Source organism: Olea europaea, chromosome 4 (assembly GCF_002742605.1).
Source record: "Olea europaea var. sylvestris chromosome 4, O_europaea_v1, whole genome shotgun sequence".
NCBI lineage: Eukaryota > Viridiplantae > Streptophyta > Magnoliopsida > Lamiales > Oleaceae > Olea > Olea europaea.
In genome coordinates, this window is record NC_036240.1 from 8172126 (window position 1) to 8184034 (window position 11909).

General features: G+C 33.8%; 1 protein-coding gene across 1 annotated transcript; it reads right to left on the minus strand.

The window, feature by feature from the left end:
* Nucleotides 1-10468: 10468 nt before the first annotated feature.
* Nucleotides 10469-11903, minus strand: LOC111393500 (auxin response factor 22-like). The gene is made up of 3 exons (XM_023019049.1): nt 11157-11903; nt 10967-11032; nt 10469-10801 (listed from the first exon to the last, which is right to left on the minus strand). The coding sequence occupies exons 1-3, from the start codon at nt 11864-11866 to the stop codon at nt 10720-10722; spliced, it is 858 nt and encodes a 285-aa protein (XP_022874817.1). The 5' UTR covers nt 11867-11903; the 3' UTR covers nt 10469-10719.
* Between the last annotated feature and the right edge of the window lie 6 nt (nt 11904-11909).

Genomic DNA, 11909 nt, shown 5'->3' on the forward strand with positions numbered 1-11909 from the left:
TTGTTGCAATTTCAACGTGTATTTATTTGATTATTTTACATGTATATTATTGTATTTTAACTTTAAATGATACTGACTACTATTTTAGGGTCCATGGTTTTTAAATTTTACAATGCTGTATTTATTTTTGAACGTTATATTTTTCAATCTATGTTGTATTATTTTCTAGGTAGGCCATAAATAAAATTCGGTTCGATTTTGAAGAGAACTTAATCACCAACAAAGAATCAATGCTTGTTTTATAATGGCACCATTGACACCATCTATAATTAGTGAACTGCAATAATGGAATGGATCCGATTTGATATGGTTCAGGTTTCATAATCAAAAAATGTCAAATACTAATCCAAACTACAGTACAAAGTTCTATCATCAGTATTATAATCCAAAAATAAAACAATGAGTCCTCGTTCAATGCAAAAATTAACTTCAATCTTTGTGCAAAATATTATTTAATGAGTCATTCACCAAAAAATATATATAAATATAATTAATTAAAAATTAGACTGGATTAGAACTCGTTATCGATTCTAGGTGACAGAATTAAAACCGCATCAAAATTGGATGGTTCTTGGTTCTAATAATAATAATTATAAATGCAATGCAATGCAATTAATAATAATTATAAAATTAAACTTTAATAATAATAATAATAATGTAATAACATGTCAGTATTAATAATTATAAATGCAATGCAATGTAAAGATTTCTGTTCAAATGTTACTCCACGTCATTTGTTATTTGATTGCAAGAAACGGTTGTGATATTTGGTTTGCATGCACATAATGCGATAAGATATAATCGATCAAGAGTCCTTTCACTTATAGAGCTGTCCAAAGAATCCCAATTGATCAAGAGTCCTTTCACTATGGAATTATATAAGGAAAAGGACTTCTAAAAAAGTAGAAAACGTTAACAGTGATATACTCCTCTCGGGATTATGCCGTGCAAATTTCGGACGGTGTCTTTAATTGAGATTGTGATGGATTTTAAAAATTCTTCTAAATTTAAATATCCTCAATTGAAATTTTAATATATTTTAATAAAATCCATAAAAATTTAAATGTTCCCAATCAAGATTTTAATTAAACTCAATAAAATCTTTTAAAGTTTAGGGGGGTGTATTAATCGAGACTTTTAAAGACTTTTAGAGATTTAAAAAGTTTGGGTGTATTCAATAGAGACTTTTATAGACTTTTAAAAAATCTCCAGAAGTTACGGGGTATTCAATTGAAACTTTTTAAAAGTCTCTACAAGTTTTGGGGTATTCAATTTAGAGGGACTTTCAGGGAATTTAAAATTTCTTGGACTTTCAGAGACTTTTTAATAGAAAATATAAATAGGATTTTTCTCCGAAAATCTCTCATCCATAGAGAGATTTCTAAAAAGAGTATGCTATTCTTATTTCCCTCTAGGTTTTTCCTCTATCTCTTCCAATTCCATGCACATAATGCGATGAGATATAATCGATCAAGAGTCCTTTCACTTATAGAGCTGTCCAAAGAATCCCAATTGATGTAAAAAATACAATGACAGAGGCTCATTTATAGAGCTGTCCAAAGAATCCCAATTGATCAAGAGTCCTTTCACTATGGAATTATAGAAGGAAAAGGACTTCTAAAAAAGTAGAAAACGTTAACACTGATATACTCCTCTCGGGATTATGCCGTGCAAATTTCGGACGGTGTCTTTAATTGAGATTGTGATGGATTTTAAAAATTCTTCTTATAAATATTTCTCGATATCTCACATTTAACACTGTGAAAAGCATATTTCCTTAAAAAAAAAAAAAATTCCTCAAAAGCCTTTAAAAGTCTTTAGTAAAAGTCTCCACAAATCCACGAAAATTTTTTACTAATTCCTACCAAATTCATAAAAATTACTTAAAATTTCACAAAGTCCACAAAAGTCACCCACTTAAAAAAGTCTCCAAAAGTTTTTAAAAATCCCAATTGAATACACCCCCCTTAGATATCCTCAATAAATAGTGGATTTATAAAGATTACATAAAAAGAGGGATTTTAAAATATTTGGATAGATTTCAAGCCTAAAAATACATACAACCAAATCATTTGAAATTTCACTATATTTGATGAGATTTGTATGAAATTTGTGAAAATCTATTCAAATCTACAAAATTCATTAGAATTTATAATCCTTTAAAATCCATCAAAGTCTTCGTTCAGAACATCCTCGTTCATCTCATAACTAATCAAATTATACAGGTCATTAGTTTAATTATAAATATTTTTTTATATATTGAATATTATTATTTTCCATAATTGTTTATCGAAGAGAATGGTGAATATTTTTTTTTATTTGATTGAATAAATTTTGACTCAATTCTATCTCATCGAATTATGTGCATGCAAACCAAATATCACAACCGTTTCCTGCAATCACATAACAAATGACGTGGAGTAACATTTGAACAGAAATCTTTACATTGCATTGCATTTATAATTATTAATACTGACATGTTATTACATTTTCTTATTTATATATATTTTTAGTAAGTTATGCTCACATCGAAATAATGCGCGTCTCTAGAGTTGATTGATGTGATGTGCGTAATTAATAAATGTCAGGAATGCCAATGTTATGCAAAAAGGGTGGGGAGGAGAATATATATTTACTTGTTATGAAGAGTTAAGTTGTAAGAGTTTCATTATCTTTGTCTCTTGTCAAATCTTGGGTATTTATAGTTGAGAATAGCAGTTAGATGTGGGACACGTGTATGCATCTGACGGTGTGAGGCATCTGCTCATACTACGACTGTCAGTAAGGTTAAAATTACCTCACTCTTATCTTTTGCACCACTGAAATATGCTCCAGGAGGCAGAGATGAAAGAAGAGTAGATGGTTGGTTGCTCCACTTTGGGGGGGGGGGGGGGGGAAAAAATTTTGTCCATTTGCAAATTTTTGATGGGCAAAGTCGAGAAGGCGACGAGATGAAATATCATTATTGAAAAGGTGGGACCAGGACAAAGAAAAAGTATTAGAAGGGCCGGCCAAGTCTATGATTCATTAATGTTATTTTGGATTCAAAATACATTTTTACCAAACAATGAGGCCACGAGGGCTCAATTGGGTAGCGTAACTTTTTAGGAGTTTAGTTTTTTATTTATTTCCTTAGGTAGTGTAACTTTTTAGGAGTCTAATTTTATATTTATTTCGTTCACAGATGCTAGTCAATTATGGACTTTAGACGACATTGCAATAAAGTACCACTTTTTATTAGAAAATAAAAATGAAGAAGTTCAACTCAATTATTGTAAGTCCGACGAGCGAGTTCTAGATATCCTTACAAAGATCACCGCATCTATCATCTATGGCTTGAAGTGAATGAGGAATGATTGAGCTTCAGTCGACACTCTCGGGGAAGTGGAAGGCTACAACCTTATAAGGCCTCCATAGGAGTGAATAGGAGGACAAATAGCCCATTCATATTTCTTTCTAGATGAAAATCATAGCCTAGTTTCCTAATAAATGGTTGAGACATTCCTTCTAAGCTGGAGGACCCTACTCTCCTTCCATTGTAGATGCTAAAACAAAGAGGGCCCAGACTCAAGGGGAGGTTGACTCTAACGGCAAGTCTAGTCAGAATAGGAAGAAAGGATGTAATTGAATCTGTTGGAGGAAGCAATAGACGAAATGATTCTTAATCGTTTTCTAAGAAAAATGATTGAGCTGGTTAACAACTCTCTTTAAGAGAGAGAGAAAAGTCTTATTTCAGTGCAAAGGTTATGGTCTTGTAAGAATTGGAAGACTCTTGTATGTATGATAGCCCCCTCTTCCCACTACTGGTGGATTATTGGGCAGAATGGTTGATAGAAGCAATGTTTTTAGCACATATTTAAAATTCATTGTTAACTTTAATTTATGTTAAATATGGATTTTAATTTTTAGCAATCATGGCCTTTAGTAAGAAAGTCAAAAGTTCCATTATGTATTAATTAAGATTAAGATCATAATCAAGCAAAAGACAAATTAACTCAAATATAGCAAACAAATATCAAACATTTATAAAAAATCAAAAGTTCCATTATGTATTAATTAAGATTAAGATAATGATCAAGCAAAAGACAATTAATTCACATATAGCAAACAAATATCAAACATTTATTTAAAAAAAAATGAATAACGTGCAATGTACGGTTGACTATGACTTGTTTAATTAGAATATATGTCTCAATTGAAATCTAGAAGTGAATATTATGTTCCATACTCACTCCAAATTGAAATTTACTATACAAATGAAGAGTGAGATTAGTGGTGGCAATGGGTTGAGCTCGGCCCACGAGCTCGTGAGATCACGAGCCGAGCCTACCAGCTTAAGATTTATTATTATATTTTTTTATATTTTTAAATTTTTGGACTTCTTTTGTTCACATTTTTGACGAGCCCACGAGCCGTACGCAAGCTAGATTGGGCTCGTCGAGCAAACCTCCTACTTGACTCGAGCTCGAGCTAGTCACGAAGCGAGTTCGAGCCTACGAGCTACTCAGTCTTTTTGCCACCCCCAGTGTGAAACAAAAAACTTATTATTTTACTTACAGTAGAAGGTTACGTCGTGTTTACGGTATGAGGAATTTTTTAATGAAAAAGTAACAAAGAATGCATAAAAGGGTGTGTGTGTGTGTGTGTGTGTGTGTGTGTGTGTGTGTGTGTGTGTGTGTGTGTGTGTATTGTCAGTATATTGGTATTGTATATTTTTTCTGAGTGACCTGACCTGCCCCTTAGCGGGGACTAAAAGCGTAATTTCTCGCGACAAGATAAATTTCTCCAAAAGAGATAAAAGTCGGGTCGGATTTCCAATTAAAAAATTAAAATCCGATCCGGACAACAGCAGAATCTCAGTCGTTCAAGTAAACTGACAACTAAATCCTGACCGTATGCTTGAGATGAATTATTCTGACGGTTTTTTTAATTTGAAAACGACACAAGAGAATCCAATAAATGGGCCCACCGCACGTGCTGACACGTCACAAAATTTATGTCGTTTTTACTGGTTATTTTGACTTTACTACCAAGCCAATTAATAATATTTTAAGTTTATTTTACTTTTTTATTTTAAAGTTGGTAGGACTTTCTCTTTTCTATTTTTGTTTTGACAAAGAAAGAATGAAACACGTAAGAAGTGAAGAATAAAAGATTACTTTCATCATTGAAGATACAACCTTCAAAAGTTAGTTTTTGAATTCTCAATTTATTTAAATTTGTAAATTTGAGTTTTCCATAGTTGAAGCCGTTAGTTAATTTGAGTGTTAAAATTGAAAAGTAAAACAGTCAAATCAATTACTCCACTTCGATTGAGAATTGCGTGCAATATTAAAGTTTACATTGACTGTTTCCATCACTTGATGACCCAAACTTACGTAGTTAAATAGGTAGGATTCGTTTTTTGAAGGTTGTGAATGTGGAGACTTCAACCTTAATTTTTCTTTGGTTTATTTAATACACTTGAATTACTTTATTTTTTTGAATATAAATTCAAGGAAATTTTATATTTCAGATGCGTGAATACTTTGTATTGAGTAAAATGTTGAATTTTGTGTTAAAAAGTTTGTCGATTAAGTATTTAATTAAACTATCTTGTAAGCAAATTCAATACCGGTGTCTGTCTCTACATAATCAATATTTTTAGTTAGAATTGCTAAGATTTTACTTTTCCAACCTTATCAATTCACGATAGATGGAATCAGCTAAGCTTAGCAAAAATGTCATCACACCAAATTTACTACTTTCTACTAGTAATTATCACATTCCGTAAATAATCAGGATATTATAAAGTATTTAAAAAAGCATTTTAAAAATATTATCACCAATATGTGTGTTTGGACAGAAAACAAAGGGGGATAATATTGGAATAATGAGAATTGAATTTGGCCCCGTTTTGTTCAGCCTTAAAATTGTTAAAATTTAAGTCAAATTCAACAATTAATCTTAACAATACATTTTTTGAGATTCATTTTATTTAACTACATATTTAATCAATTTTTATCAAAATAACTTTAGGCTTATGGGTCTCACAAGTTGAGCCGTCCATAAGCCATCTTGATTTTTTTTATTTTTTTTTATTGTTGTTGTCGTTTTTTTTAATAAATTAGTAAAATGAGGCAAAAAGGAGCAATTTTTTAAAAGATTAATAAATCAAGTCCAAAAATGAGGAAATAAAGCAAGTCGACCCACAAGATTAAACGACTTGGCTCGTATAGACAAGCCCAAATGAGCCGGCTCGCGCTCATCGGTTCAAATGAGCTTGAATTGTGAAAGAAATATTGGCTCGAGCTGAGCCAAGTAGAGTCGAGCTCACAAATCGCTCGACCCATTTACCGCCCCTAGTATTCGCTGAGACTGCCCCTCGTTTTCCTCAATTTTTAGAAATTTATTTTTGACCTTAGAATTGTAAATGAAGATTATAGAAACTAAGATTAGATGTGGGATTTGTGAAATGATTACATACATTGATATGCTATGTTTGTCTTCCATTATAAGATTTCTTATGACTCACAAATGATGTCATGCTTGAATTAAGTTGTTGCATGTCAAGTCAAGTGATAATATGTTAAGAGTATTAATGGTTTTTCCAATTTTTTACATGGAGGGAGAAATAACTATGATATCTAGTTGAGGGCTATTAGATTACATAGAACAACCATACTTTTGCGACTATAGCATCCTCATTCTTAGAGTTAAGTAAATCGTGACACTTCTTGATTGTTGATGATGCTGTATCTTACCTAAATGTTACATAATACATGGGTCTGACAGCAATAATAATGTCTAGTTGAGCATAAGAGTATCTTCAACGCAACTGTGAATTGCTAAATTCTTTTAGCCACATAAATAGAAAAAGTAGATGTTTTTAAAGAAAAATCATCCCTAGTGCAAGTTGATCAGGATTCCGTCAAAATGGTATAAAAGAAAAAAGAAGATAGTATATAGAAATCTGTCTAGATTTAGGAATTCTTTTATTTCGAGCCAAAAGATACTATATACCTTACTATGATTATTTCGAGCCAGATTTGTGTATTTAAGTAAACCTTTTGGCCCAATTCCAAGATGATTGAAATATTTTATTCTTTTAAAGTATTGTTAAGACTATATTTGGTATAAATTCTTTAAAATTTATTCATTTTCAATCACACATTTTCTTAATAAAATAATTTTTTCGATGAGCCCATAACATTTTTCTTTTTTTAACGCACGCTCTCCCAAAATTTCACATTTTATAAATATTATTCTTAAAATCAACATAAAGTAGGTCCTAAGTCTCAAAATCATTAAGCAGTAAAAAAATCTCATTAAATAATAAAGAAATTTTTTATATTGTGATTTCATCATGACTCTTACAAATTTTCACATTATCATAATTATAGTAACCGAGAAAATAGCATGATTTAATCAAGAATTATTAAGTCAAAGAGGGCATTAATGTTAGGGCAATTAAACACACTACGGTCTCGAGCACCAAGGGGGCGACGGGAGTGGAACTACACGTGACGTGATTATTCATTGTATCAAATTTTGATCAAAACCACACCTCAATTTAGATGTCATAACAATTCAATAATGGGGTCGTCACTTTACAATGTGGGGGTTGTCAACATATTCCAAACTCAATCAAGTACAGCCCATCCATTGCACATATTTCGAGTATTTTAAGATTTGGTTGACAAGATTTTTGAAAAGCTAATAATTATTTTTGAGATTAAAAAATTACTTCTAAATATGTTCGAATAGTTTTCTAGAAGTATTTTATCCAGTTATAAGAATTTTTAGAGGAAACGCACATAAAATAACTTCATCCGAAAATTCTTCTACAAGTAACAGAATTCATGTCAAACAGACCCTTAGTATCAAATATAGATTTTCTCGAATAAATCATCTTATGTGATGTGACATTAAATATTGAGATAAATGAGACGAGACGAGATAAGAAATTTGGACTCATATCAAATTATATTTTAAGTAGATAAGAATACACTGATTCGATAGAATAAAGTTTATCAAGAATAGAGTTCTGAAGAGGGCCTTTAACCTAATCCTATATCAGTCAATATATTCTTGTCTATTTTTGGTAGGGATTAAGTTATATTTCAATTTTAAGGGGAAATTGCAGCCACAATATTAAATATTTTACTTTTATGCAGATTTGACCCATACCTTTAATTTGTGCCACATGGTATCGAACCTTTAAAAAACTCGCACTCCGAGTCTAATTTAATAGAAATTGTTAGTTTGACCATTACTTGACCAGAGAATTGACCTTGACCATAATTTTCACTAATTTTAAAAGGATAAAATGGTAACTTTACATTTTCAACAAAAAATACAATTGTAATATATTTATAATTAAATAAAAAACAAAAATAAAACACACCACCCACCACCATCCCTTTCTTCCCAAAACCCTTTACCCCAAAACCATCGGCAGCTATCGCTGGCGGCACCACCAGCCTACGTCGGTCAACGCTCCTTCCACCACCACTCCATTTGGATTATTTAGGCCACTTCTTCTTCTATTAAAACCCCTAATCTACAATATAAATCTCTCTCAATTTGTATAAGTAAATGAATTGAGCATAAAATAAGCATTGGGCATTGGGTTATGAATCTGGTGCCTGTGAGTTCACTTTAATTCAATTTGTACTTGTTTTTTACGATGTAGTTGTTGGGTTTGAATCCAGTGAGCCCTTCTGGCTTCTCTACTTCTTCTTCAGTAGGTGGTGGTGGTTGTTGGACTCGTTTTCGGTTGGGGCCATGTGGACAACAGATGTCGAATCCACCTGCACACACGTAAGCCAGATCCAAAATGCTAAGACGCACAAACGGTTATGGAAAGTTATGAAAAGGGGCGTGGGAGCGGCTCAAAGGTTCGAGACCTTTGGTGCTTGTGAGTTCACTTTAATTCAATTTGGACTTGTTTATTGCGATAAAGTTGTTGGGTTTGCATTTGGTGAGCCCTTCTGGCTTCTCTCCTTCTTCTTCAATAGGTGGTGGTGTTAGTGGGTTACTATGCTGGTGGTGGTGGTTGTTGACCTCGTTTCCGGTTGGGGCTACGTGGACAATAGATATCAGACCCACCTGCACACAAGTAACCAGATCCAGAACGCTAAGACGCATAGACGATCTAGAAAGTTCTAAGAAGGGGCGTGGGAGCGGCTCAAATGTTCGAGACGGAAACGTTCGAAATTCGGCAAAACATTTATGGGACGATCATACAATAATTACCAATCGAAGTGGATGAATGCTATGTAAACTTGGTTGTACTTGCAAGAGAGTAAAATGATGTGTAGTGTTTTGTATTCAAAGTTGCATTAGTCCTACAGGAGTTATATGGGAGAGTATATATAGTGGTGCAAATTGAATTGTGGCCCTCGGATGGGAGTACACGTGGCTTCATTTTCTTAATTCACATATCTAATCATAGGCATCATTTTTGACTTGTCAGCTTGCTATGCATTCATTAACTGTGCAGAGCCACTTCTTTATTTGACAAGACTTGACACTTAAACCTTATGACAAACGTCCCATCAGTCATTCAAAGAAGATACTTGTGTGTAAAATCAGATCTCTTGGAAGCAGTGATATGATAAGGTGCTTTGGAGGCTTGAGCTTCGGCATAGGGGCCTCGGACTCACCCACCTCGGCCAATGGTCTTCGGATTTCATGATGCTTAGCCTCGGTTGAAGAATTGACCGCTTTACATTCCTCATTGGTTTTAGGGCCTCGGCCATCATGCAATGTGCTTCGGCTTGAGTGGGCCAAGTGTTACAATGGGTCGGCCACGTGGAAGGAGACGTAACAATGGTAGTGTTAGTGTTTTGCTGTAGGTTGTGGCTATGGTGATGGTGTTCAGATCTCTTTCACCATGGATGGCTATTGATGCGTGGGATCTGGTGGATATGTTTCAATCTGGTGTTTCAATGTGGCAGTGGAATTTCATGGATAGGATTTGTTAAAGGTACAAACAAGCAAAATTGATAGTAGAACGCAAATGGATGGTGTTTCATTACAAGTGGATGATGACGGTTAAGGCAGCAGTGGTCAATGAGGTGCATGGCGATGGCTGAAAAGTTCGTTAGGTTCTGGTTTTTGGGCTTGGGTGGGATGAGTGGAGAAGATGTAAGGTTTCTTCTTCTTTCGGCTTTTAATTTTAATTATTTTATTTTTTAATTATAAGAAATATAAATTTATCATTTTAGCCTTGTAAAAGAAGTCAAAATTAGGTCAAATCTTTAACTTTTGGTCAACTAACAGAGAAAGCAACAGTTTTTGTTAAATTGGATTTCAGGTGCGAGTTTTTAAAATGTTTGATACCATGGGTAGCACAAATTAAATGTTTGAGTCAAGTCTGCATAAAAGTGAAAAGTTTGTACCGTGGTTGCAATTTTCCCTTTCTATAATGGAAAGTCCAATCCAATAAACAAAACATCAAACTGAGTACCATAGAACAAATGGCTAATGCACATAATCAAAAGAATAAAAAATAAAATATAAGACTAGCATCAACAATCTCATGAAAAATACACACAAACTAAGCTATACCCTTAGCTAGACATGATGGTGGAAACTTCACAAAATTGAAGCCATATCATCAATCCATTGAACATACTTTGGTCAAGTTTCTTCCAAATTCCTACCTGATAGAGTAAACAACCACAATTTTATCAAGACATTCATACATAATTTCCTACTTCGACTCGAATGCTACTAAACAAATACGCTCATGGGTCCTGCTCGGTTAGAAGAATCTAGTCCACATTCAGCAGTCGGCACACCAATAATCAATTTCCTGAAATACAAAATCGATGTACCTTCAATTCAATGGTTACACCCAAAATGAGAATTAGGATAAACAAGCATATCTCACAATTTTTTTGTACCATCATATTTGAAGAGCTTTACTTGATGCATAACCCCAAAAATACATAGATTAGCATGGAACACAAGAACTTACCTTTCAGCACTTTGACTACTGGGTCTCCCGAGAATCGTCAATCGTTTTACTGTCTTCATGAACTCACTGCAGGACAGTAAAATGGACAAAAAATGTCCACAGAATGCAATCAAGAAAACTTAAATGCCTTTCAAGTGTAAAATTCCAGATGTCACCAAAATAAAAAATAAAAAATTGTATGTATGTTTACCCGAACGACTCATCTCCAGCTTGTTTAACACAACCTGCTGCATCTCTATAGAACACACGACTCACCATTTCAGATTTTTCAATCCCAAACATGTGTTCTAACTTTTTATATAGCTCTTCATATGATCCAAGAACTGACAGATCAAGGGTCTGGCCCACATCCTCTGATTCCAAGAATACTTTGCAGTGACCAGTATCCAGTCCAAGTTTAGCTGCATGACAGCCTGGCTTCCACAGAGACAAACTCTTAGGAGTACGTTGTTGGTCAAAAACAAAGTTTTCAGCCTTGAATGGTGTCCCACCTGAGGAACTCCTTGCGGATGACACTTTATAAACTGCATCACTGGAGCAATCAAGAGACATCTGCTGCTCAGTGAGTATCGGCTGACCAAAGAGTACAAACCGAGGTGTTACTACATGGTCAGTTTTCTCCGACTTCTTACTAGAATTCCCCATGCTTAACAAGCAAGATATATTTTCATTACTATCCATGTGGCTTCCAACAATATTATCAGAAGTTTTACCATGGGGATCAAGATGCAGGACACTGGATGGTAACAGTCCCAACTGCAGTTTGTTGCTAAGGTGGAGATCTGTTAAAGGGACTCCGATTTGAACATGCCTGGCTCCCTGTATACCTGCAGAAATGGTGTCAGATAGACAACTAAAGGGACTGCTCGGTCCAATTGGATTGCCTGAAAATGACGGCATAGGAAAGCGGCCGTCAATTGGAAAATCTGAATGATGCGGTAAA

Coding starts and splice junctions, on each gene's coding strand:
- LOC111393500 (XM_023019049.1), bottom strand. CDS start 11,866: ATGCCGTCATTTTCAGGCAATCCAATTGGACCGAGCAGTCCCTTTAGT. Junction 11,033..11,156: donor GCTGGAGATGAGTCGTTCGG/GTAAACATACAT, acceptor ACTGTCCTGCAG/TGAGTTCATGAAGACAGTAA. Junction 10,802..10,966: donor AGTAGTCAAAGTGCTGAAAG/GTAAGTTCTTGT, acceptor TTTGTATTTCAG/GAAATTGATTATTGGTGTGC.